The sequence below is a fragment of the Oncorhynchus tshawytscha genome, linkage group LG18 (assembly GCF_018296145.1).
Source record: "Oncorhynchus tshawytscha isolate Ot180627B linkage group LG18, Otsh_v2.0, whole genome shotgun sequence".
In the NCBI taxonomy this organism is placed as follows: domain Eukaryota; kingdom Metazoa; phylum Chordata; class Actinopteri; order Salmoniformes; family Salmonidae; genus Oncorhynchus; species Oncorhynchus tshawytscha.
In genome coordinates, this window is record NC_056446.1 from 27,280,132 (window position 1) to 27,307,216 (window position 27,085).

The 27,085-nt window shown below is 46.5% G+C and overlaps 1 protein-coding gene across 1 annotated transcript in view; it reads right to left on the reverse strand.

Annotated features, from left to right (window-relative positions):
• Positions 1–249: 249 nt before the first annotated feature.
• LOC121839982 (kelch-like protein 29) overlaps positions 250–27,085 on the reverse strand; it is a 157,889-nt gene continuing 131,053 nt past the window's right edge. Inside the window, exons 3-4 of the mRNA XM_042300891.1 lie at positions 4,624–4,917; positions 250–2,275 (exon numbers count right to left, since the gene is read on the reverse strand). Coding sequence (XP_042156825.1) covers positions 2,255–2,275; positions 4,624–4,917 — 315 coding nt within the window. The 3' untranslated portion in view covers positions 250–2,254. The remainder of the gene's footprint in view (positions 2,276–4,623; positions 4,918–27,085) is intronic.

Here is a 27,085-nt window from a genome sequence, read left to right on the forward strand (position 1 = left end):
ATTGAAGAGGAGTGGGACAACATTCTACAGGCCACAATCAACAGCCTGATCAACTATGTGAAGGAGATGTGTTACGCTGCATGAGGCAAGTGGTGGTCACACCAGATACTGACGGGTTTTCTGATCCATGCCCCTCCTTTTTTTTTTTAAAGATATCTATTACCAACAGATGCATATCTGTATTCCCAGTCATATTAAATCCATAGACTAGGGTTTAATGAATTTATTTCAATTGACTGATTTCCTTATATGAACTGTAACTCAGTAAAATCTTTGAAATTGTTGCGTTTATATTTTGTATCAGTGTATTATGAAAACCAGTAGAAATGGAACAGAAAACCAGTAGAGATGGAACACAAAACCAGTAGAGATGGAACAGAAAACCAGTAGACATGAAACAGAAAACCAGTAGAGATGGAACAGAAAACCAGTAGAAATGGAACAGAAAACCAGTAGAGATGGAATACAAGACCAGTAGAAGTTAACAGAAAACCAGTAGAGATGGAACAGAAAACCAGTAGAGATGGAACAGAAAACCAGTAGAGATGGAACAGAAAACCAGTAGAGATGGAATACAAGACCAGTAGAAATTAACAGGAAACCAGTAGAGATGTAGATTTTATATCGAGGAGCTGAAGAGGTTAAAAGTATTAAACAGGAAACCAGTAGAGATGTAGATTTTATATGGAGGAGCTGAAGAGGTTAACAGTATTAAACAGGAAACAGGGAATTGGCCTGTGAAACGAGGGCATTAGACTTCTAGATTCCGAAATACACAGCATGTAACAATGGGAGATCCAACCAACCATGAGAAGGATATTTCTCTGGAATATTCATTTTAGCATCGAAAGATGAAAAGGATCCATTCAACATCACCTTTCCTTAACACCCTTACAAATACCAAATCACATTCTGATAAAAAATGATACCAAATAACGTTATGATTAAAAAAAACATTCTGAAAAATCTGTTGATAAATATTATTTCTAGCCACAAGCCAATACCCCCTTTACAAATCAGGATACATTGTCCTCCTCTCTTGTTCTGGGTAATTACTTGATTAATCTATGTAAGCGAATGGCCTGTTTTAATCTGTCCCTGACCATAAATAAACCCTGATTGCCACGCTGCTTTCTCTCTGAGTATAACCACAACGACCCAGTGAGTGCCTTTACACATTATTCATCACCTGAAAACAGAACTAGCGTAGTGGCGTCAACAGCCAAGGATTTATCTGTGTACACAGACGCAGGCGTTGGAAAAGATAAAACATGAAACATTTATGCACACAAGTACTCATGCACTGTCCAAGTATATGCAAAAATACAAACTGTACACACACTCAACAGTAAGGCCCACAGGGCCACAGACTCACACTAAGACATGCATGCAAGCACACCCAGCCCACAGGCCTGTGTACAAGGCCAGATGTTGTGCTGCCTGTGCATTGTGTGGCGGACACCCTGTGATGTGAAGGAGACTAGCACGCGCACACACACACAGCGACAGCCTATTTAATGCTTCTATTCTCTATTCAGCTACAGTATGCCAGGGTTACAAAGAAGTGACAAAGACAACACAGAGGAGAAAGGTAAGCCCCCCCCCCCTGCACACACCCTTCCATGTATCTGACACTCACATCTCAGACCAGCCATGCTACTGACGCTATATGCTAAATATATGGAAGCCATACGGAGTGGTCCTAATCACTGTGGCAGCCATTGACTGATGACAATAGCCATGGTGGGAGACGGTGGATGCTGAGACTTCTGTTCCAGATATAATGTCATTATTCAGCCGACAAAAGCAGGCCGCTTGGTTGCCGGAGGAGATTTAACATTTACCATTTCTGTGGTCAGAGAGTTCACTCAGCCACCTAATGATGCTAAATTACTGCAGCCTTGTGTACCACTACTGCTTGGTAGAGGATAGAGAGAGTTGGAGAGAGAGAGAGAGAGAGAGAGAGAAGGGGGAGAAAGAAAATAGGAGGAAGGAGAGAGAGAGAAAGAAGAGAAAGAGGAAAAATAGAAAGGAGAGAGAGAGAGAGAGAGAGCGAGCGAGAGAGAGAAAGAGAGAGAGGGGAAGAGAAAACAGAAACCTGATGGTAACAGGATGATGTGATATGAGGTTGAGAGAGGTGCAGACAAGCCCAGGGCCTGTGGAGTTGGAGGAATATGAACAGTGGTCGAGCTAGCAGAGCCAGGACAAGGAATAAGGCTGAGCTTTCTAACTTGGTGTGGTGAAGCTTCTTCTCTCAGAGCTGGCTAGATAACTCCTTGGAGAGAAGAGGAGAGAAGAGAAAACACCAGTCACTGATTGAAAGTCAAATAAAGAGCTCAGATCTCAAAGTGGTACTAGGGCTTATAACTTTTTTAGATTCCCAGTTCTGATGAACATAATAAGAAGCGCCAGCAGCAAAATTGTCATCAACGTTTTTAGTATATCCAAATATGGATAATCACCTGCCTGAAAAAGCTGTCCAAGCTGAGAGGTCCGTAAGCAGCTATGGCTTGGCCACATCTCAACTGCTGCAGCAGGTCATTTACATAACGAGAGGAGAAAATTAGGGAGGAAGAAAGAGGGAACAAGCCAGCCATTTGGCAGAGCGAGATGGGGATGAGAGAGAGACCCCACTGCTGGCTTACCTCTGAAGCTAAGCAGGGTTGGTCCTGGATGGGAGACCAGATGCTGCTGGAAGTGGTGATGGAGGGCCAGTAGGAGGCACTCTTTCCTCTAGTCTATAAAAATATCCCAATGACCCAGGTCAGTGATTGGGGACATTGCCCTGTGTAAGGGGCCATCTTTCGGATGGGATGTTTTAAACGTGTGTCCTGACTCTCTGTGGTCGCTAAAGATTCTATGGTACTTATTGTAAGAGTAGGGGGTGGTAACCCTGGTGTCCTGATTAAATACCATCATGGCTACCTTAATTATCCCCAGTTTACAATTGTCTCATTCATCTCCCCTGTAACTGTTCCCCAGGTCGCTGCAGAGAATGTGTTCTCAGTCATCTTACCTGGTAAAATAAGGGTAGCATAAATAGAGAAAGACAAGACGGGGGTAAAGGTCTTGGCGGGGATGGATATTAAAAGAGTTGGCAAGAGAGGGAGAAAGAGACTTTTGCATGAGGAGAATGGTTAGAGAGTGGAAACAGTGCATAATGAGGAGGGAGGTAAATGGTTTGGAGAGAAAGAGGAGCTGTGTGGAGAGAATGGTTAGAGAGTGGAAACAGTGCATAATGAGGAGGGAGGTAAATGGTTTGGAGAGAAAGAGGAGCTGTGTGGAGAGAACGGTTAGAGAGTGGAAACAGTGCATAATGAGGAGGGAGGTAAATGGTTTGGAGAGAAAGAGGAGCTGTGTGGAGAGAACGGTTAGAGAGTGGAAACAGTGCATAATGAGGAGGGAGGTAAATGGTTTGGAGAGAAAGAGGAGCTGTGTGGAGAGAATGGTTAGAGAGTGGAAACAGTGCATAATGAGGAGGGAGGTAAATGGTTTGGAGAGAAAGAGGAGCTGTGTGGAGAGAATGGTTAGAGAGTGGAAACAGTGTATAATGAGGAGGGAGGTAAATGGTTTGGAGAGAAAGAGGAGCTGTGTGGAGAGAACGGTTAGAGAGTGGAAACAGTGCATAATGAGGAGGGAGGTAAATGGTTTGGAGAGAAAGAGGAGCTGTGTGGAGAGAATGGTTAGAGAGTGGAAACAGTGCATAATGAGGAGGGAGGTAAATGGTTTGGAGAGAAAGAGGAGCTGTGTGGAGAGAATGGTTAGAGAGTGGAAACAGTGCATAATGAGGAGGGAGGTAAATGGTTTGGAGAGAAAGAGGAGCTGTGTGGAGAGAATGGTTAGAGAGTGGAAACAGTGCATAATGAGGAGGGAGGTAAATGGTTTGGAGAGAAAGAGGAGCTGTGTGGAGAGAATGGTTAGAGAGTGGAAACAGTGCATAATGAGGAGGGAGGTAAATGGTTTGGAGAGAAAGAGGAGCTGTGTGGAGAGAATGGTTAGAGAGTGGAAACAGTGCATAATGAGGAGGGAGGTAAATGGTTTGGAGAGAAAGAGGAGCTGTGTGGAGAGAATGGTTAGAGAGTGGAAACAGTGCATAATGAGGAGGGAGGTAAATGGTTTGGAGAGAAAGAGGAGCTGTGTGAGAGAATGGTTAGAGAGTGGAAACAGTGCATAAATGGTTTGAGGCTGTGGGAGGTAAATGGTTTGGAGAGAAAGAGGAGCTGTGTGGAGAGAATGGTTAGAGAGTGGAAACAGTGCATAATGAGGAGGGAGGTAAATGGTTTGGAGAGAAAGAGGAGCTGTGTGGAGAGAATGGTTAGAGAGTGGAAACAGTGCATAATGAGGAGGGAGGTAAATGGTTTGAGAGAAAGAGGAGCTGTGTGGAGAGAATGGTTAGAGAGTGGAAACAGTGCATAATGAGGAGGGAGGTAAATGGTTTGGAGAGAAAGAGGAGCTGTGTGGAGAGAATGGTTAGAGAGTGGAAACAGTGCATAATGAGGAGGGAGGTAAATGGTTTGGAGAGAAAGAGGAGCTGTGTGGAGAGAACGGTTAGAGAGTGGAAACAGTGCATAATGAGGAGGGAGGTAAATGGTTTGGAGAGAAAGAGGAGCTGTGTGTTCTTACCTTGGCAGAACCAGCGACAGCGATCGTGACCCCTCCTTGACGCTTGACGACCATGTCACCACCACTCGACGTCGTCACAGCAACCGTAACTGGGGTGGGCAGGAGGGAGGGGATGACGGGCAGTGGGAGGAGTCCCGGCCGGTTGTTTCCATTGCCGACAGCGGCGGCGCAGCAGTTATTGGCTCCCGCTCCATTAAGGAGGCCGGCCGAACGGACGATGTCCCGCCTCTCCCACGGTGTCCCCCGGTACTCCCTCTCGAAGCGATTGTGGTGACCGGACATCACTTCCTCTGCCTTTCAGAGGAGATGTTGACAGGGGAGGGGGGGGGGGAGTGGAATTGTTATTATTAAAGTTATTATTATTATTTCAGCTGATCAGTCTGTTACTGATATCCTGGCCCGATATTGTGTAGATTAAAATCTGAGTCACAATAAAGTGCCACTTCAGAGTCGGCAGATAGCCTAGTGGTTAAGAGTGTTGAGCCAGTAACCGAAAGGTTGCTGGTTTGAATCCCTGAGCCGACTAGGTGAAACATCTGTCAATGTGCCCTTGAGCAAGGCAGTAACCCCTAATTGCTCCTGTAAGTCACTCTGGATAAGAGCGTCTGCTAAATGACTAAATGACTAAATTGAGGCGTGAACGCTCCTGCAGTAACATTTCCACTGTTTCCATCTGACTAACAGCTGCAGGCCCAGGTCTTAACGAGATGATAACAAACAGAACAGAAATTACATCACCATAACAGGATCAATAAAACAACACACTCCTTAAATAGACTAATTGGGTTTGGTTACCATGGATATGTTGTTGCCTTCAATTAAATAAAAGTCAAAAAATTAAGCCGTTGGCCACAGCCAGACAATACATGATTATTTTCCATATTGTCTTGAGAACAGCTATGGCTATAGCTTGACCTGGAGGTCATCACTGAATTGCCTTGTGGCTAAAAAAAACTCACTACTAACTCATTTCTCTATACTGTAATAGCCAGCTAACTCAATAGTAATACCATTGAATATCATGACTAGTTTCCTCTTTTATGAGGATGACAGAGTGTGATGGATAGGGCGATGCTGCTGTAGGCTGGAATGACGAACTGTATTCTGTACCATAGGCTGGTCTGTCACTGTGTTTGACATCATCAATCAGTGGTGTCTACTGTATCTGGCCTGTGAAGTAAAAGTCAGACGGGTGTGTAGTGTAGTGTACTCTCCTCATCAAAGGAATGAGATGTCTTTCTGGGCCTTGATAAGAGCAGTTATGAATACAGGCTCTCTCTCACATACACTAGCACACAACACGGAGTCAAGGATATTCCATGAAAATGTACTGGTGGTCTTTAAAAATAGAATCACAGAGAATGACAGGTCTTTCTTCTGCACAGTGGTCTCTGTCGCAGGAAGGAATGCCTTGAAGTGTGTGTGTTGTAAACAGGGCCATTGGGGGACCACAGCACTATCAGTCTGAGCTGTGACCATCTATTTAGCTACAGGTACATTACTGTCCACCTCTAGGTCAAAACACACGCAGAGACACACACACACACACACAGAGACACACACACACACACACACACACACAGAGACACACACACACACACAGAGACACACACACACACACAGAGACACACACACACAGAGACACACACACACACACAGAGACACACACACACACACACACACACACACACACACACACACACACACACACACACACACACACACACACACACACACAGAGAGACACACACACACAGAGACACACACACACAGAGACACACACACACAGACACACACACACAGAGACACACATACACACAGAGACACACATACACACAGAGACACACACACACAGAGACACACACACACACACACACACACACACACACACACACACACACACACACACACACACACACACACACACAGACACACACACACAGAGACACACACACACACAGAGACACACACACACACACACAGAGACACACACACACAGAGACACACACACACAGAGACACACACACACACAGAGACACACAGACGGCAATAGTCAGAACACCCGAAACGGAGGGAGAATACTTTTTTTCACAGCTTCACTGCAGTGGGCTCTTTCACAATGTCAACATAAGCATGGCATATTATCTCACATACATAAGCGGTTATTCCATGGTGCTTCTGAGTAATGGTACTTGTAATAACCTCTCAGTTCCAAACCTCCCTCCAGTGGAGTAATAGCCAACCAATCTCTATACAGCAGATCTGTATACAACAGATCTATTTAGGATCGGTATTGGGACAGACATTTGGGGAACCCAGGTTCATATCCAAAAGCTCCAACCCAAGACTAGTGTGTTAGTAGCTGAGCTAAAAGCTAATGTTCCAGTAAGTCTCTAGCTACTGGCCTCAGCTAATGTTCCAGTAAGTCTCTAGCTACTGGCCTCAGGTCTCAGCTAATGTTCCAGTAAGTCTCTAGCTACTGGCCTCAGGTCTCAGCTAATGTTCCAGTAAGTCTCTAGCTACTGGTCTCAGGTCTCAGCTAATGTTCCAATAAGTCTCTAGCTACTGGCCTCAGGTCTCAGCTAATGTTCCAGTAAGTCTCTAGCTACTGGCCTCAGGTCTCAGCTAATGTTCCAGTAAGTCTCTAGCTACTGGCCTCAGGTCTCAGCTAATGTTCCAGTAAGTGTCTAGCTACTGGCCTCAGGCCTCAGCTAATGTTCCAGTAAACCTCTAGCTACTGGCCTCAGCTAATGTTCAAGTAAGTCTCTAGCTACTGGCCTCAGCTAATGTTCCAGTAAGTCTCTAGCTACTGGCCTCAGCTAATGTTCCAGTAAGTCTCTAGCTACTGGCCTCAGCTAATGTTCCAGTAAACCTCTAGCTACTGGCCTCAGCTAATGTTCCAGTAAACCTCTAGCTACAGGCCTCAGCTAATGTTCCAGTAAGTCTCTAGCTACTGGCCTCAGGTCTCAGCTAATGTTCCAGTAAGTCTCTAGCTACTGGCCTCAGGTCTCAGCTAATGTTCCAGTAAACCTCTAGCTACTGGTCTCAGGCCTCAGCTAATGTTCCAGTAAACCTCTAGCTACTGGTCTCAGGCCTCAGCTAATGTTCCAGTAAACCTCTAGCTACTGGCCTCAGGCCTCAGCTAATGTTCCAGTAAGTCTCTAGTTACTGGCCTCAGCTAATGTTCCAGTAAACCTCTAGCTACTGGCCTCAGCTAATGTTCCAGTAAACCTCTAGCTACTGGCCTCAGCTAATGTTCCAGTAAGTCTCTAGCTACTGGCCTCAGGTCTCAGCTAATGTTCCAGTAAACCTCTAGCTACTGGTCTCAGGCCTCAGCTAATGTTCCAGTAAACCTCTAGCTACTGGTCTCAGGCCTCAGCTAATGTTCCAGTAAACCTCTAGCTACTGGCCTCAGGCCTCAGCTAATGTTCCAGTAAGTCTCTAGCTACTGGCCTCAGGCCTCAGCTAATGTTCCAGTAAGTCTCTAGCTACTGGCCTCAGCTAATGTTCCAGTAAACCTCTAGCTACTGGCCTCAGCTAATGTTCCAGTAAGTCTCTAGCTACTGGCCTCAGGTCTCAGCTAATGTTCCAGTAAACCTCTAGCTACTGGCCTCAGCTAATGTTCCAGTAAGTCTCTAGCTACTGGCCTCAGCTAATGTTCCAGTAAGTCTCTAGCTACTGGCCTCAGGTCTCAGCTAATGTTCCAGTAAGTCTCTAGCTACTGGACTCAGGTAATGTCAATGTGGCAGTCTGATCCTATCACACGCAATCTTCATCTCATGATGGTGTGTGTTTGTGCTTGCGGTGTGTGTGTGTGTTTGTAGCAGCACCATGACAGCATGACTGGAGCCACAGTTGTGTGTCAGTCACATCTGATGTGGGGAGAAGATAAGATACATTGTATGTTCCTGCCTGCCTACTGCCGTAAGGTGCTGAAAACTACACACACCTGTGGACCGGAACAAACTAGTAACAAACACTACATGGCCTGGATCTTAAATAATAACCTTTTCCCATTATAGTGTACACACTGTATACACATATTTATATTGTGTTATTGACTGTATGATTGTTTATTCCATGTGTAACTCTGTGATGTTTTTGTTCTCAACTGGCCTACCTGGTTAAATAAAGGTGAAATAAAAACAGAATAATAAAAAACTTAACTCTCTCTGTACACTTAGCAGTGATCATTTAATACAGCATCGGATGAATGTTTGCTAATAAAAACATCATTTTTATTGCAAAATCACTGCCTTGACTGTGCCTTGGGTTTACAACAAAGGATGGATTTTACACTAAATGAACGTAACAAGCCAATGCCCTTCCCCATCCTTATACAGAGCAGGCTGAGTCAAGCCTGAACATAAAGTCAGAGGAAAGGACTTTACCTTTGCTAGAGCCATCAATGTTTATAACAAATATATATCTCCAAAGCGATTTGAACACATCTGATGTGGAAATCAAACCCACAGCTCAAGCTCTGAGCAACAGCCATCGGAACAGCACGTTCCCTTTACTGTCTCAACCCACAGAGGGGGGAGAGAGGGAGGGAGGGGGTGTAGGGAGGGAGAGAGGGAGAGAGTGTATGCGATAGAGAGTGAGAGAAAATCAGCACACAACTGCCTGCCTGACTGCCTGCAGCATCGTCATGTGGGGATTTTAAGTAGAACCTAGTCTGTTGGGCGTTTGACTCCTTTCGTATCAAAAAGCTATTCTCACGTATCTGATGTGACACAAACGTAATTGCACCCAGGTAGCCTACATGTGCATTTGAGAGACGGAGGATTGGGATGCTGGTGTGTGTGTGTGTGTGTGTGTGTGTGTGTGTGTGTGTGTGTGTAGACAACTTGGAGTGAGAGGTGAGTGGCAGGAGTGTGATTAGTTTAAATAAGAGTTATCTTTCAGGTACAGCGGTAAGACAGAGCACTCTACAACTAGAGAGTATGTCACTCTGAGGCAGAGGAGAGAGAGAGTGTGTGTGTACGTATTTGAGTAGAGTTAACAAAGCCATAAGGGAATATAGAGCCGTGGACAGACATACGGAAAGACGAAGCACAACCGATGGACAGAGCGTGGAGAGGAAGAGAGCAAAGGAGAGAGAGGGAGGTATGCAGGCTTGTGTGATACTGCTGTGGTGTGATGTTTACTGTCTCAGAACAACGAAACATCATATAGACACACACACACAACACACTTCAGTTGGTCTATAGATCCCTCCCCTGAGAAGAGGATCCATATCCAATGGGTGCCAGTGTGTTAAAAGCTATAGACCCACAGAGAGACCAGCCAGGCAGGCAGCAGCAGCAACATAGCACCAGTCACACCACCTCTGCTCTTCACTCTCTATTATTATACTACACTAATGGAGAGGAAGGAGATTTCTGGAGAGGAAGGGGATTTCTGGAGAGGAAGGGGATTTCTGGAGAGGTAGGGGATTTCTGGAGAGGTAGGAGATTTCTGGAGAGGAAGGGGATTTCTGGAGAGGAAGGGGATTTCTGGAGAGGAAGGGGATTTCTGGAGAGGAATGGGATTTCTGGAGAGGAAGGGATTTCTGGAGAGGAAGGAGATTTCTGGAGAGGAAGGGATTTCTGGAGAGGAATGGGATTTCTGGAGAGGAAGGGGATTTCTGGAGAGGAAGGGATTTCTGGAGAGGAAGGGATTTCTGGAGAGGAAGGAGTATTCTGGAGAGGTAGGAGATTTCTGGAGAGGAAGGGGATTTCTGGAGAGGTAGGAGATTTCTGGAGAGGAATGGGATTTCTGGAGAGGGAGGAGATTTCTGGAGAGGAAGGGGATTTCTGGAGAGGAAGGGGATTTCTGGAGAGGTAGGAGATTTCTGGAGAGGTAGGAGATTTCTGGAGAGGTAGGAGATTTCTGGAGAGGGAGGGGATTTCTGGAGAGGGAGGAGATTTCTGGAGAGGAAGGGGATTTCTGGAGAGGTAGGAGATTTCTGGAGAGGAAGGGGATTTCTGGAGAGGAAGGAGATTTCTGGAGAGGAAGGGGATTTCTGGAGAGGAAGGGGATTTCTGGAGAGGAAGGGGATTTCTGGAGAGGAAGGAGATTTCTGGAGAGGAAGGAGATTTCTGGAGAGGAAGGGGATTTCTGGAGAGGAAGGGGGATTTCTGGAGAGGAAGGGGATTTCTGGAGAGGTAGGGATTTCTGGAGAGGAGATTTCTGGAGAGGTAGGAGATTTCTGAGGGGATTTCTGGAGAGGGAGGAGATTTCTGGAGAGGAAGGGGATTTCTGGAGAGGGTAGGGGGATTTCTGGAGAGGTAGGGATTTCTGGAGAGGAGGATTTCTGGAGAGGAAGATTTCTGGAGAGGTAGGGGATTTCTGGAGAGGAAGGGGATTTCTGGAGAGGAAGGGATTTCTGGAGAGGAAGGGGATTTCTGGAGAGGAAGGAGATTTCTGGAGAGGAAGGGGATTTCTGGAGGAAGGGGATTTCTGGAGAGGAAGGAGATTTCTGGAGAGGAAGGGGATTTCTGGAGAGGAAGGGGATTTCTGGAGAGGAAGGGGCTTTCTGGAGAGGAAGGGGATTTCTGGAGAGGAAGGAGATTTCTGGAGAGGAAGGGGATTTCTGGAGAGGTAGGAGATTTCTGGAGAGGTAGGAGATTTCTGGAGAGTAAGGGGATTTCTGGAGAGGTAGGAGATTTCTGGAGAGGAAGGGATTTCTGGAGAGGAAGGAGATTTCTGGAGAGGAAGGGGATTTCTGGAGAGGAATTTCTGGAGGGGATTTCTGGAGAGGAAGGAGATTTCTGGAGAGGAAGGGATTTCTGGAGAGGAAGGGGATTTCTGGAGAGGAAGGGATTTCTGGAGAGGAAGGGATTTCTGGAGAGGAAGGGATTTCTGGAGAGGAGGAGATTTCTGGAGAGGAAGGGGATTTCTGGAGAGGAAGGGGATTTCTGGAGAGGAAGGGGATTTCTGGAGAGGTAGGAGATTTCTGGAGAGGAAGGGGATTTCTGGAGAGGTAGGAGATTTCTGGAGAGGAATGGGATTTCTGGAGAGGAGGAGATTTCTGGAGGAAGGATTTCTGGAGAGGAAGGGATTTCTGGAGAGGAAGGGATTTCTGGAGAGGAAGGGGATTTCTGGAGAGGTAGGGATTTCTGGAGAGGAGGGGATTTCTGGAGAGGTAGGGGATTTCTGGAGAGGTAGGGGATTTCTGGAGAGGAAGGGGATTTTTCTGGAGAGGAAGGGGATTTCTGGAGAGGAAGGGGATTTCTGGAGAGGAAGGGGATTTCTGGAGAGGAAGGGGATTTCTGGAGAGGAAGGGGATTTCTGGAGAGGTAGGGGATTTCTGGAGAGGAAGGGATTTCTGGAGAGGAGAGGATTTCTGGAGAGGGGATTTCTGGAGAGGAAGGGATTTCTGGAGAGGGGGAGAGGGGGATTTCTGGAGAGGAAGGGGATTTCTGGAGAGGAAGGGATTTCTGGAGAGGAAGGGATTTCTGGAGAGGTAGGGATTTCTGGAGAGGAAGGGGATTTCTGGAAGGGGAGGAAGGGGATTTCTGGAGAGGAAGGGATTTCTGGAGAGGAAGGGGATTTCTGGAGAGGAAGGAAGGGATTTCTGGAGAGGAAGGGATTTCTGGAGAGGAAGGAGATTTCTGGAGAGGAAGGGGATTTCTGGAGAGGTAGGGATTTCTGGAGAGGAAGGAAGGGATTTCTGGAGAGGAAGGGGATTTCTGGAGAGGAAGGGGATTTCTGGAGAGGAAGGGATTTCTGGAGAGGAAGGGGATTTCTGGAGAGGAAGGGGATTTCTGGAGAGGAAGGGGATTTCTGGAGAGGAAGGGGATTTCTGGAGAGGAAGGGATTTCTGGAGAGGAAGAGGGATTTCTGGAGAGGAAGGGGATTTCTGGAGAGGAAGGGATTTCTGGAGAGGAAGGGGATTTCTGGAGAGGAAGGGGATTTCTGGAGAAGGAAGGAAGGATTTCTGGAGAGGAAGGGGATTTCTGGAGAGGAAGGGGATTTCTGGAGAGGAAGGAGATTTCTGGAGAGGAAGGGGATTTCTGGAGAGGAAGGGGATTTCTGGAGAGGAAGGGGATTTCTGGAGAGGAAGGGGAATTCTGGAGAGGAAGGAGATTTCTGGAGAGGTAGGAGATTTCTGGAGAGGAAGGGGATTTCTGGAGAGGAAGGGGATTTCTGGAGAGGTAGGAGATTTCTGGAGAGGTAGGGGATTTCTGGAGAGGTAGGAGATTTCTGGAGAGGTAGGAGGGGATTTCTGAGAGAGGAAGAGGGGATTTCTGGAGAGGAAGGAGATTTCTGGAGAGGAAGGGGATTTCTGGAGAGGAAGGGGATTTCTGGAGAGGAAGGGGATTTCTGGAGAGGAAGGGGATTTCTGGAGAGGAAGGGGATTTCTGGAGAGGAAGGGATTTCTGGAGAGGAAGGGATTTCTGGAGAAGGAAGGAAGGGGATTTCTGGAGAGGAAGGGGATTTCTGGAGAGGAAGGGATTTCTGGAGAGGAAGGGGATTTCTGGAGAGGAAGGGGATTTCTGGAGAAGGAAGGAAGGGATTTCTGGAGAGGAAGGAGATTTCTGGAGAGGAAGGGGATTTCTGGAGAGGAAGGGATTTCTGGAGAGGAAGGGGATTTCTGGAGAGGAAGGGGATTTCTGGAGAGGAAGGAGATTTCTGGAGAGGAAGGAGATTTCTGGAGAGGAAGGGATTTCTGGAGAGGAAGGGGATTTCTGGAGAGGAAGGGATTTCTGGAGAGGAAGGGATTTCTGGAGAGGAAGGGGATTTCTGGAGAGGAAGGAAGATTTCTGGAGAGGAAGGGGATTTCTGGAGAGGAAGGGGATTTCTGGAGAGGAAGGGGATTTCTGGAGAGGAAGGGGATTTCTGGAGAGGAAGGGGATTTCTGGAGAGGAAGGGATTTCTGGAGAGGAAGGGGATTTCTGGAGAGGAAGGGGATTTCTGGAGAGGAAGGGGATTTCTGGAGAGGAAGGGGATTTCTGGAGAGGAAGGGATTTCTGGAGAGGAAGGGGATTTCTGGAGAGGAAGGAGATTTCTGGAGAGGAAGGGGATTTCTGGAGAGGAAGGGATTTCTGGAGAGGAATTTCTGGGGATTTCTGGAGAGGAAGGGATTTCTGGAGAGGAAGGGATTTCTGGAGAGGAAGGGGATTTCTGGAGAGGAAGGGATTTCTGGAGAGGAAGGGATTTCTGGAGAGGAAGGGGATTTCTGGAGAGGAAGGGGATTTCTGGAGAGGAAGGGGATTTCTGGAGAGGAAGGGATTTCTGGAGAGGAAGGGATTTCTGGAGAGGAAGGGGATTTCTGGAGAGGAAGGGGATTTCTGGAGGGATTTCTGGAGGAAGGGATTTCTGGAGAGGAAGGGATTTCTGGAGAGGAAGGGATTTCTGAGAGAAGGATTTCTGGAGAGGAAGGGATTTCTGGAGAGGAAGGGGATTTCTGGAGAGGAAGGGATTTCTGGAGAGGAAGGGGATTTCTGGAAGGGGATTTCTGGAGAGGAAGGGGATTTCTGGAGAGGAAGGGGATTTCTGGAGAGGAAGGGGATTTCTGGAGAGGAAGGGGATTTCTGGAGAGGAAGGGGATTTCTGGAGAGGAAGGGGATTTCTGGAGAGGAAGGGATTTCTGGAGAGGAAGGGATTTCTGGAGAGGAAGGGATTTCTGGAGAGGAAGGGGATTTCTGGAGAGGAAGGGGATTTCTGGAGAGGAAGGGATTTCTGGAGAGGAAGGGGATTTCTGGAGAGGAAGGGGATTTCTGGAGGAAGGAGAGGAAGGGATTTCTGGAGAGGAAGGGATTTCTGGAGAGGAAGGGGATTTCTGGAGAGGAAGGGGATTTCTGGAGAGGAAGGGGGATTTCTGGAGAGGAAGGGGATTTCTGGAGAGGAAGGGGATTTCTGGAGAGGAAGGGATTTCTGGAGAGGAGGAAGGAAGGGGATTTCTGGAGAGGAAGGGATTTCTGGAGAGGAAGGGGATTTCTGGAGAGGAAGGGATTTCTGGAGAGGAAGGGATTTCTGGAGAGGAAGGGATTTCTGGAGAGGAAGGGATTTCTGGAGAGGAAGGGGATTTCTGGAGAGGAAGGAGATTTCTGGAGAGGAAGGGATTTCTGGAGAGGAAGGGGATTTCTGGAGAGGAAGGAGATTTCTGGAGAGGAAGGAGATTTCTGGAGAGGAAGGGGATTTCTGGAGAGGAAGGGGATTTCTGGAGAGGAAGGGGATTTCTGGAGAGGAAGGGGATTTCTGGAGAGGAGATTTCTGGAAGGGGGATTTCTGGAGAGGAAGGGGATTTCTGGAAGGATTTCTGGAGAGGGATTTCTGAGAGAAGGGGGAAGGGATTTCTGGAGAGGAAGGGGATTTCTGGAGAGGAAGGGGATTTCTGGAGAGGAAGGGGATTTCTGGAGAGGAAGGGGATTTCTGGAGAGGAGGGGATTTCTGGAGAGGAAGGGGATTTCTGGAGAGGTAGGGATTTCTGGAGAGGAAGGGGATTTCTGGAGAGGATTTCTGGAGGGGATTTCTGGAGAGGAGATTTCTGGAGAGGAAGGGGATTTCTGGAGAGGAAGGGGATTTCTGGAGAAGGAAGGGGGATTTCTGGAGAGGAAGGGATTTCTGGAGAGGAAGGGGATTTCTGGAGAGGTAGAGAGGGATTTCTGGAGAGGAAGGGATTTCTGGAGAGGAAGGGGATTTCTGGAGAGGAAGGGATTTCTGGAGAGGAAGGGGATTTCTGGAGAGGAAGGGATTTCTGGAGAGGAAGGGGATTTCTGGAGAGGAAGGGGATTTCTGGAGAGGGAAGGGGATTTCTGGAGAGGAAGGGGATTTCTGGGAGGAAGATTTCTGGAGAGGGGATTTCTGGAGAGGAAGGGGATTTCTGGAGAGGAAGGGGATTTCTGGAGAGGAAGGGGATTTCTGGAGAGGAAGGGGATTTCTGGAGAGGAGGGATTTCTGGAGAGGAATTTCTGGAGAGGAAGGGGATTTCTGGAGAGGAAGGGGATTTCTGGAGAGGAAGGAAGGAGATTTCTGGAGAGGAAGGGATTTCTGGAGAGGAAGGGATTTCTGGAGAGGAAGGGGATTTCTGGAGAGGAAGGGGATTTCTGGAGAGGAAGGGGATTTCTGGAGAGGAAGGGGATTTCTGAGAGAAGGAAGGGGATTTCTGGAGAGGAAGGGATTTCTGGAGAGGAAGGGGATTTCTGGAGAGGATTTCTGGAGAGGGGATTTCTGGAGAGGAAGGGGATTTTCTGGAGAGGAAGGGATTTCTGGAGAGGAAGGGATTTCTGGAGAGGAAGGGGAATTTCTGGAGAGGAAGGGGATTTCTGGAGAGGAAGGAGATTTCTGGAGAGGAAGGGGATTTCTGGAGAGGAATTTCTGGAGAGGAAGGGGATTTCTGGAGAGGAAGGGGATTTCTGGAGAGGAAGGGGATTTCTGGAGAGGAAGGGGATTTCTGGAGAGGAAGGGGATTTCTGGAGAGGAAGGGATTTCTGGAGAGGAAGGGGATTTCTGGAGAGGAAGGGGATTTCTGGAGAGGAAGGGATTTCTGGAGAGGAAGGATTTCTGGAGAGGAAGGAGATTTCTGGAGAGGAAGGAAGGAAGGGATTTCTGGAGAGGAAGGGATTTCTGGAGAGGAAGGGATTTCTGGAGAGGAAGGAGATTTCTGGAGAGGAAGGAGGATTTCTGGAGAGGAAGGGGATTTCTGGAGAGGAAGGGGATTTCTGGAGAGGAAGGGGATTTCTGGAGAGGAAGGGGATTTCTGGAGAGGAAGGGGATTTCTGGAGAGGAAGGGATTTCTGGAGGAGGATTTCTGGAGAGGAAGGGGATTTCTGGAGAGGAAGGGGATTTCTGGAGAGGAAGGGGATTTCTGGAGAGGAAGGGGATTTCTGGAGAGGAAGGGGATTTCTGGAGAGGAAGGGGATTTCTGGAGAGGAAATTTCTGGAGAGGAAGGGATTTCTGGAGAGGAAGGAGATTTCTGGAGAGGAAGGAAGGAAGGGGATTTCTGGAGAGGAAGGGGATTTCTGGAGAGGAAGGGGATTTCTGGAGAGGAAGGGGATTTCTGGAGAGGAAGGGGATTTCTGGAGAGGAAGGGGATTTCTGGAGAGGAAGGGGATTTCTGGAGAGGAAGGGGATTTCTGGAGAGGAAGGGGATTTCTGGAGAGGAAGGGGATTTCTGGAGAGGAAGGGGATTTCTGGAGAGGAAGGGGATTTCTGGAGAGGAAGGGGATTTCTGGAGAGGAAGGGGATTTCTGGAGAGGAAGGAGATTTCTGGAGAGGAAGGGGATTTCTGGAGAGGAAGGGATTTCTGGAGAAGGAAGAGGAAGGGGATTTCTGGAGAGGAAGGGGATTTCTGGAGAGGAAGGGGATTTCTGGAGAGGAAGGGGATTTCTGGAGAGGAAGGGGATTTCTGGAGAGGAAGGGGATTTCTGAGAGGAGGAAGGAAGGGATTTCTGGAGAGGAAGGGGATTTCTGGGAGAGGAAGAGGGATTTCTGGAGAGGAAGGGGATTTCTGGAGAGGAAGGGGATTTCTGGAGAGGAAGGGATTTCTGGAGAGGAAGGGATTTCTGGAGAGGAAGGAGATTTCTGGAGAGGAAGGGGATTTCTGGAGAGGAAGGAGATTTCTGGAGAGGAAGGGGATTTCTGGAGATTTCTGGAAGGGGATTTCTGGAGAGGAAGGAGATTTCTGGAGAGGAAGGGGATTTCTGGAGAGGAAGGGGATTTCTGGAGAGGAAGGGGATTTCTGGAGAGGAAGGGATTTCTGGAGAGGAAGGGGATTTCTGGAGATTTCTGGGAAGGGGATTTCTGGAGAGGAAGGGGATTTCTGGAGAGGAAGGGGATTTCTGGAGAAGGAAGAGGGGATTTCTGGAGAGGAAGGGGATTTCTGGAGAGTCTGGAAGGAAGATTTCTGGAGAGGAAGGGGATTTCTGGAGAGGAAGGGGAATTCTGGAGAGGAAGGGGAATTCTGGAGAGGTAGGAGATTTCTGGAGAGGTAGGGGATTTCTGGAGAGGAAGGGGATTTCTGGAGAGGTAGGGGAATTCTGGAGAGGAAGGGGAATTCTGGAGAGGTAGGGGAATTCTGTATCACCCTTTTTGAAGTGTGTTTGAATTGGACAGCAGTGCAGTTTCCCGGATGGATGGAGTTGATTTGTCAGTCTGGTAACTTTAAAAAGACAATACTTTACTGGAAGTGAGGTCTCCTAAGAGATGTAAGCAAACACACACACAGAGGTGAACGTGCTGACAGTTCCTCCAGGCCAACATAGGTATTCAAACTGAGATTTAAATCATGGTAGAAACTGTTCATTCAGAAAATACCCCAGGGCTAGACACACATGCCAACATCGCAAACACACACACACAAAAGTCTCTTAATTAGTCTTCGCCAAGCTTGGTTCCACACCAAGAAAGACTGATTTACTGATAAAAAGGTGTTGGATGGCTGATACACCCCCCCCCCCACACACACAGTACACCTCTGCCAGTACATACAGGCTGGTGAGTTATATTTAGCTTCCCTCTAAAGGCCAGGATTGATGTGCCAGAAGAAAAATACATACAAGACAGCAGAGAGGAGGCTGGCACTACACAGCTAAGCAAGAGAGAGATGGAGGGATGGATGTATGGACAGATGGAGGGGAGGAGGGCCTACATCTCAAGTGGCCAGTAGCAGAGATGAAGAAAGACCTCCTGCTATCGTGACAACCAGCGTATTGTTTAGAATAGTTCTCAGCGTTAGCCACACCCCAGGATCACACTAATCTGAGCTCTTGGTAAGATTCAAATGACTCATTAGCGTCTCACTGGGATTCCAACCAACCACGTCGAAACACAGGAGACTAAGAGTCCTAGATAAACATCATCAGGCCAGATACACAACCATCACGACATGACAACTCACAGTCGTTGAACAAACACACAAACAAATAACCAGGGAAGGATGGAATTTAACGTAATTCCTGCAGAGCCACAGCGAGAGTCCGCTGGCTCCTTTTAATGTCAAATGAGTTTCAGATTTAGCCCAGGAAAACAGACTTCCTTGTGCCAACGTCCTAGCAAATCAATGGCCTTTGAGTAGGAACATGTATTGGTGTCCTCTCTACATTCTAGTAGAGCTCAACCCATTCATCGCCAGCCCTGTCCTTGTGCCGGAGAGCAAAAACGTTCAATGACATCATTTCTCAATCAACATTTGTACTGACAAATATATAGAATGTGCATCAAATGCATCCTCCAAATGCAATGTCAGCCAATGCCCACACATACTGTCTCAATCTTTTTTTCCCTTCCATGTTTAATACCCTCAAACCTCATTTCAAAACAGGCCATCCATCACTGTTTATGGTGAATGATAATTCTTCATGGTTTACCAGTGAAATATCTAACCTGCCTCTGTATACATATCATTTGATCGCAGTTTCATGGGAACATACACTCCCGTTCAAAAGTTTGGGGTCACTTAGAAATGTCCTTGTTTTTGAAAGAAAAGCACATTCTTTGTCCATTAAAATAACATCAAATTGCTCAGAATTACAGTGTAGACATGGTTAATGTTGTAAATAACTGTTGTAGCTGGAAACGGCTGGTTTTTAGTGGCATATCTACATAGGTGTACAGAGGCCCATTATCAGCAACCATCAGTCCTGTGTTCCACAGGAAGGCTCTTTCTATTTAAAAGAAATCTGCTGTTTTTAGCTACAATAGTCATTTATAATATTAACATTGTATTTCTGATCCATTTCTAAGTGACCCCAAACTTTTGAACGGTAGCGTAAATATAGACCTTCTTGAATTAGAGAAGATGGTGTTAGCTTTTTGTCTTTCTCCTGTTTTGTTTCCATCAAAGTTGAAGTCGGAAGTCTACAATTGAAGTCGGAAGTTTACAGTTGAAGTCGGAAGTCTACAATTGAAGTCGGAAGTCTACATACACTTAGGTTGGAGTCATTAAAACTAATTTTTCAACCACTCCACAAATTTCTTGTTAACAAACTTTAGTTTTGGCAAGTCGGTTAGGATATCTACTTTGTGTATGACACAAGTAATTTTTCAACAATTGTTTACAGACAGATTATTTCACTTATAATTCACGTTATTACAATTCCAGTGGGTCAGAAGATTATATACACTGAGTTGACTGTGCCTTTAAACAGCTTGGAAAATTCCAGAAAATTATGTCATGTCTTTAGAAGCTTCTGATATGCTAATTGACATAATTTGAGTCAATTGGAGGTGTACCTGTGGATGTATTTCAAGGCCTACCTTCAAACGCAGTGCCTCTTTGCTTGACATCATGGGAAAATCAAAAGAAATCAGCTAAGACCTCCACAAGTCTGGTTCATCCTTGGGAGCAATTTCCAAACACCTGAAGGTACCACGTTCATCTGCATAAACAATAGTACGCAAGTATAAACACCATGGGACCACGCAGCCGTCATACCGCTCAGGAAGGAGACGCATTCTGTCTCCTAGAGATGAATGTACTTTGGTGCAAAAAGTGCAAATGAATCCCAGAACCACAGCAAATGACCTTGTGAAGATGCTGAAGGAAACAGGTACAAAAGTATCTATATCCACAGTACAACGAGACCTATATCGACATAACCTGAAAGGCCGCTCAGCAAGGAAGAAGCTACTGCTCCAAAACCACCATAAAAAAGCCAGACTACGGTTTGGAACAGCACATGGGGACAAAGATTGTACTTTTTGGAGAAATGTCCTCTGGTCTGATGAAACAAAAATAGAACTGTTTGGCCATAATGACCATTGTTATGTTTGGAGGAAAAAGGGGGAAGCTTGCAAGCCAAAGAACACCATCCCAACCGTGAAGCACGGGGGTGGCAGCATCATGTTGTAGGGGTGCTTTGCTGCAGGAGGGACTGGTGCACTTCACAAAATAGATGGCATCATGAGGTAGGAAAATTATGTGGATATTGAAGCAACATCTCAAGACATCAGTTAAAGTTAAAGCTTGGTCGCAAATGGGTCTTGACCCCAAGCATACTTCCAAAGTTGTGGCAAAATGGCTTAAGGACAACAAAGTCAAGGTATTGGAGTGGTCATCACAAAGCCCTGACCTCAATCCCATAGAAAATTTGTGGGTAGAACTGAAAAAGTGTGTGCGAGCAAGGAGGCCTACAAACCTGACTCAGTTACACCAGCTCTGTCAGGAGGAATGGGCCAAAATTCACCCAACTTATTGTGGGAGGCTTGTGGAAGGCTACCTGAAATGTTTGACCCAAGTTAAACAATTTAAAGGCAATGCTACCAAATACTAATTGAGTGTATGTAAACTTCTGACCCACTGAAATAAATCACTCTACTATTATTCTCATTTTTCACATTCTTAAAATAAAGTGGTGATCCTAATTGACCTAAAACAGGGAATTTTACGAGGATTAAATGTTAGGAATTCTGAAAACTGAGTTTGAATGTATTTGGCTAAGGTGTATGCAAACTTCAACTGTGTATCCTGCCAAGTGTCGTGTTGAGTTTTGGAAATACGACTATTCAGCTTCAGCTAACCATATTAAAATTGCGCTAGAAATGAGGTGTTTTTTGTGTAACATTATACTGTAGGCATACTATGCTATGCTATTATACTGTACAGTATATATAAAATACTAATTGATCATTATGTGATGTTGCGGGACATTGATTCAGCTTCAGAATACATTTTCAGAATTGTTTTTACGAGGTCTGTGTACTCTCTAATGGTGTTGCGGCACTACACCCCTGTGTGCTGATAAGGAGGGCATGGAAACAACAAATAACTCAGCTCACAATAAAGAGGGGGTGAGAGGAAGAGAGAGAGAGGGAAATAAAGAGATTATCTGACAGTGTCAGGTGAGAGGGACAAGTGGAAGAGAGCCTGTAGAGCGAAAGAGAGAGAGAGATAGCAGGGGTTAGAAAGAGAGATAAAGAGATGTGGAGAGAGGGATCATGGGAACCACAGGCAGGGATGCTTCCCACTTCAGCTGCAGTGTGTTAATTACAACACAGTTTCAACAAAACACAACATAATCAAAACACAAAGACACTAGGATGTGAAGAGGCCCCACAGGCGCTAGCTACTGTAACTAACTTTCTCCTACAGATACCTTTCTTTCTTGCTTTCAGTTTTTAGGTGGGAGAGTAGCAGATTTCCTCACGCCAATCATAGGGTATTTGTGGGAGTGTGTGTGCATGTGTCTATTCTCTGTGTCCCTCAGCAGCTGTCGCTTCCTCGCTCTCCTCTCCTCTCGCTCGCTCTCTTCTTACTCCAAACAAAAACCAACAAAGACATCAAAACAAACAGTTTTCTGCTGGTACCACGCTCACGTACACACAGAGACTCATCTGCCATAGTTACAGGTTTACTCAGGGGTGAAAGTAGGTTTATGTTCTTCCCAGATTGTAATTAGAATTGTTGGTGGGGGGCTAAACATAGAATGACCTATAGAATCCCTAATAAATGAATAGGATATCTGTGGGCCTAATAGTAAAGAGTTGATGTTTAACTGTTCAATGTGTTACCTTTTAATGTGGCATTAACGTAACCAGTCATGATGTTGTCATCTGATTGTCAATCAAATCCTTCAAAAGGCTACTGTAAATCTGTTGTTCGTCGACTCTAAAACAAGTCCTGCAGCCACAAAGTGCTCTGTGCCCCCGTCATTTGAGGAATGAAGAGTGACATCTGTAACAAAACACCAAAAGACATGGTGATTGTCATTCATTAGGCCTGCTGCACAAGTAACATCAATTGATGCGTCCACTGTCTGCACGCGTCTCTGTCCTTCTGCCTTCGCAAAATGACACTGTTTGTCGAACCACACCAGATTTTGGGTTAGAGTTAGTGTATTTCACATGTTTTCAAGTCCATTTGCACATTTGTCACACCTCTGACATGCGTTAATGATAAATAATAGTGTCACTTCTTGGCATCTTTGTTCTAATTATTGTGATAGGCTCATATTCAAATCGGTACGGTGTCCCCGCCATTATTTATTTTGCTGGTACTCCGTACCGGATGGTACCGGCTTACTTTCACCACTGAGAGGGAGAGGAAGAACGAGACAAAAGAGAGAGAAGAGAAAAGTCAGAGAGAGGTTGACAGAGGAAGGAGTCAGGGAGGAGAAAGGTAGAAATTCAAAAGGAAGAGAGAGAGAGGTGGGAGGAGTTACAGAAGGAGAGAGAGAGAGAAACTGGGGATAAAGACAGGGAAAGAGAGCAAGAGAGGTGGAAAATAAATAAAAGAAGTAACCCTGCTGAGTGGCGTTCCCAGATAAGTGTTTCTCAGACGAGGAGAGTCCCCAGCCACATGAGATCACCACTACCACTACCATACATTACAAGACATGACTGCCTTATCGAACTGGTAGCTACAGGGTATGTGGCAGGGTCTACAGTCAATCACGGACTACAAGAAGAAAACCAGCCCAGTCACGGACCAGGATGTCTTGCTCCCAGGCAGACTAAATAACTTTTTTGCCCGCTTTGAGGACAATACAGTGCCACTGACACGGCCTGCAACGAAAACATGCGGTCTCTCCTTCACTGCAGCCGAGGTGAGTCAAACATTTAAACGTGTTAACCCTCGCAAGGCTGCAGGCCCAGACGGCATCCCCAGCCGCGCCCTCAGAGCATGCGCAGACCAGCTGACCTGTGTGTTCACGGACATATTAAATCAATCCCTATACCAGTCTGCTGTTCCCACATGCTTCAAGAGGGCCACCATTGTTCCTGTTCCCAAGAAAGCTAAGGTAACTGAACTAAACGACTACCGCCCCGTAGCACTCACTTCCGTCATCATGAAGTGCTTTGAGAGACTAGTCAAGGACCATATCACCTCCACCCTACCTGACACCCTAGACCCACTCCAATTTGCTTACCTCCCAAATAGGTCCACAGACGATGCAATCTCAACCACCCTGCACACTGCCCTAACCCATCTGGACAAGAGGAATACCTATGTGAGAATGCTGTTCATCGACTACAGCTCGGCATTCAACACCATAGAACCCTCCAAGCTCGTCATCAAGCTCGAGACCCTGGGTCTCGACCCCGCCCTGTGCAACTGGGTACTGGACTTCCTGACGGGCCGTCCCCAGGTGGTGAGGGTAGGCAATAACATCTCCACCCCGCTGATCCTCAACACTGGGGCCCCACAAGGGTGCGTTCTGAGCCCTCTCCTGTACTCCCTGTTCACCCACGACTGCGTGGCCACGCACGCCTCCAACTCAATCATCAAGTTTGCGGACGACACAACAGTGGTAGGCTTGATTACCAACAACGACGAGACGGCCTACAGGGAGGAGGTGAGGGCCCTCGGAGTGTGGTGTCAGGAAAATAACCTCACACTCAACGTCAACAAAACTAAGGAGATGATTGTGGACTTCAGGAAACAGCAGAGGGAACACCCCTATCCACATCGATGGAACAGTAGTGGAGAGGGTAGTAAGTTTTAAGTTCCTCGGCATACACATCACAGACAAACTGAATTGGTCCACTCACACAGACAGCATCGTGAAGAAGGCGCAGCAGCACCTCTTCAACCTCAGGAGGCTGAAGAAATTCGGCTTGTCACCAAAAGCACTCACAAACTTCTACAGATGCACAATCGAGAGCATCCTGGCGGGCTGTATCACCGCCTGGTACGGCAACTGCTCCGCCCACAACCGTAAGGCTCTCCAGAGGGTAGTGAGGTCTGCACAACGCATCACCGGGGGCAAACTACCTGCCCTCCAGGACACCTACACCACCCGATGTTACAGGAAGGCCATAAAGATCATCAAGGACAACAACCACCCGAGCCACTGCCTGTTCACCCCGCTATCATCCAGAAGGCGAGGTCAGTACAGGTGCATCAAAGCTGGGACCGAGAGACTGAAAAACAGCTTCTATCTCAAGGCCATCAGACTGTTAAACAGCCACCACTAACATTGAGTGGCTGCTGCCAACACACTGACTCAACTCCAGCCGCTTTAATAATGGGAATTGATGGGAAATGATGTAAAATATATCACTAGCCACTTTAAACAATGCTACCTAATATAATGTTTACATACCCTACATTATTAATCTCATATGTATACGTATATACTGTACTCTATATCATCTACTGCATCCTTATGTAATACATGTATCACTAGCCACTTTAACTATGCCACTTTGTTTACATACTCATCTCATATGTATATACTGTACTCGATACCATCTACTGCATCTTGCCTAAGCTGCTCTGTACCATCACTCATTCATATATCTTTATGTACATATTCTTTATCCCCTTACACTGTGTATAAGACAGTAGTTTTTTGGGGGGGAATTGTTCGTTAGATTACTTGTTGGATTATTACTGCATTGTCGGAACTAGAAGCACAAGCATTTCGCTACACTCGCATTAACATCTGCTAACCATGTGCATGTGACAAATAAAATTTGATTTGATTTGATTTACTGAGGTGCCCTCACCAACAGCACAAATACAAACATTCTCGTCAAAGGAGCCTGGTTTGATGTCGATGTGTATTTTTTGTATGCCGAACAAGCCCGATATTGTTGTTGTGGGGTGAGGCCAGAGGGACGTGCTGATTTTGGAAGTGGGCTGCTCATTCCATTGTTACACAGAGCAGACCTTTTCTGAAACGCTCCTCAAATACCAGCCCCTCATATCACACCTAGTCAGCCTGGCATACAAATGCAGGTTGGACTGCAGAATACAGGCTAGGTACTGTTCTGTTTCAGCCGTTATGGGCAGCCTAGTGTAGCTGTGTGGAGGAGAAGGTACTGTTCTGTTTCAGCCGTTATGGGCAGCCTACTGTAGCTGTGTGGAGGAGAAGGTACTGTTCTGTTTCAGCCGTTATGGGCTCCCTACTGTAGCTGTGTGGAGGAGAAGGTACTGTTCTGTTTCAGCCGTTATGGGCTCCCTACTGTAGCTGTTTGGAGGAGAAGGTACTGTTCTGTTTCAGCCGTTATGGGCTCCCTACTGTAGCTGTGTGGAGGAGAAGGTACTGCGTTATGGGCAGCCTAGTGTAGCTGTGTGGAGGAGAAGGTACTGTTCTGTTTCAGCCGTTATGGGCAGCCTAGTGTAGCTGTGTGGAGGAGAAGGTACTGTTCTGTTTCAGCCGTTATGGGCAGCCTACTGTAGCTGTGTGGAGGAGAAGGTACTGTTCTGTTTCAGCCGTTATGGGCTCCCTACTGTAGCTGTGTGGAGGAGAAGGTACTGTTCTGTTTCAGCCGTTATGGGCTCCCTACTGTAGCTGTTTGGAGGAGAAGGTACTGTTCTGTTTCAGACGCTATGTGCAACCTAGCTGTAAGGAGAAGGTACTGTTCTGTTTCAGACGCTATGTGCAACCTAGCTGTAAGGAGAAGGTGCTGTTCTGTTTCAGACGCTATGTGCAACCTAGCTGTAAGGAGAAGGTACTGTTCTGTTTCAGACGCTATGTGCAACCTAGCTGTAAGGAGAAGGTGCTGTTCTGTTTCAGACGCTATGTGCAACCTAGCTGTAAGGAGAAGGTACTGTTCTGTTTCAGACGCTATGTGCAACCTAGCTGTAAGGAGAAGGTGCTGTTCTGTTTCAGACGCTATGTGCAACCTAGCTGTAAGGAGAAGGTACTGTTCTGTTTCAGATGCTATGTGCAACCTAGCTGTAAGGAGAAGGTACTGTTCTGTTTCAGACGCTATGTGCAACCTAGCTGTAAGGAGAAGGTGCTGTTCTGTTTCAGACGCTATGTGCAACCTAGCTGTAAGGAGAAGGTACTGTTCTGTTTCAGACGCTATGTGCAACCTAGCTGTAAGGAGAAGGTGCTTTTACTTCCTTAAATTTCCTTGCATCAACAACCTTTGAAATGTTTGAATCCTTTATGATGTAATGTGATTTGTGGATTCAAATAAAGTATTTAAAATGTGTGTGTTTTTAGCATAGAAATGCACCAGGCAGTAAGATGCCCTGACCCGTCAACAACAAAGAGCTCCATTAACTTCTTCGAGATAGGGGGCGCTCTTTTAATTTTTGGATAAAAAACGTTCCCGTTTTAAACAAGATATTTTGTCACGAAAAGATGCTCGACTATGCATGTAATTGACAGCTTTGGAAAGAAAAAACTCTGACGTTTCCAAAACTGCAAAGATATTATCTGTGAGTGCCGTGCCCCAGAACTAATGCTACAGGCGAAACAAGATGAAATTTCATACAGGAAATGGTCCAGATTTTGAATGCCCTGTGTTCCAATGTCTCCTTATATGGCTGTGAATGCGCCAGGAATGAGCCTGCACTTTCTGTCGTTTCCCCAAGGTGTCTGCAGCATTGTGACGTATTTGTAGGCATATCATTGGAAGATTGACCATAAGAGACTACATTTACCAGGTGTCCGTCCGGTGTCCTCCGTCGAAATTATTGCGTAATATTCAGGTCCATGCGCGTTCCATTTTCTTCAGAGGAGAAACCAAACTGCCACGAATGATTTATCATCGATAGATATGTGAAAAACACCTTGAGGATTGATTCTAAACAACGTTTGCCATGTTTCTGTCGATATTATGGAGTTAATTTGG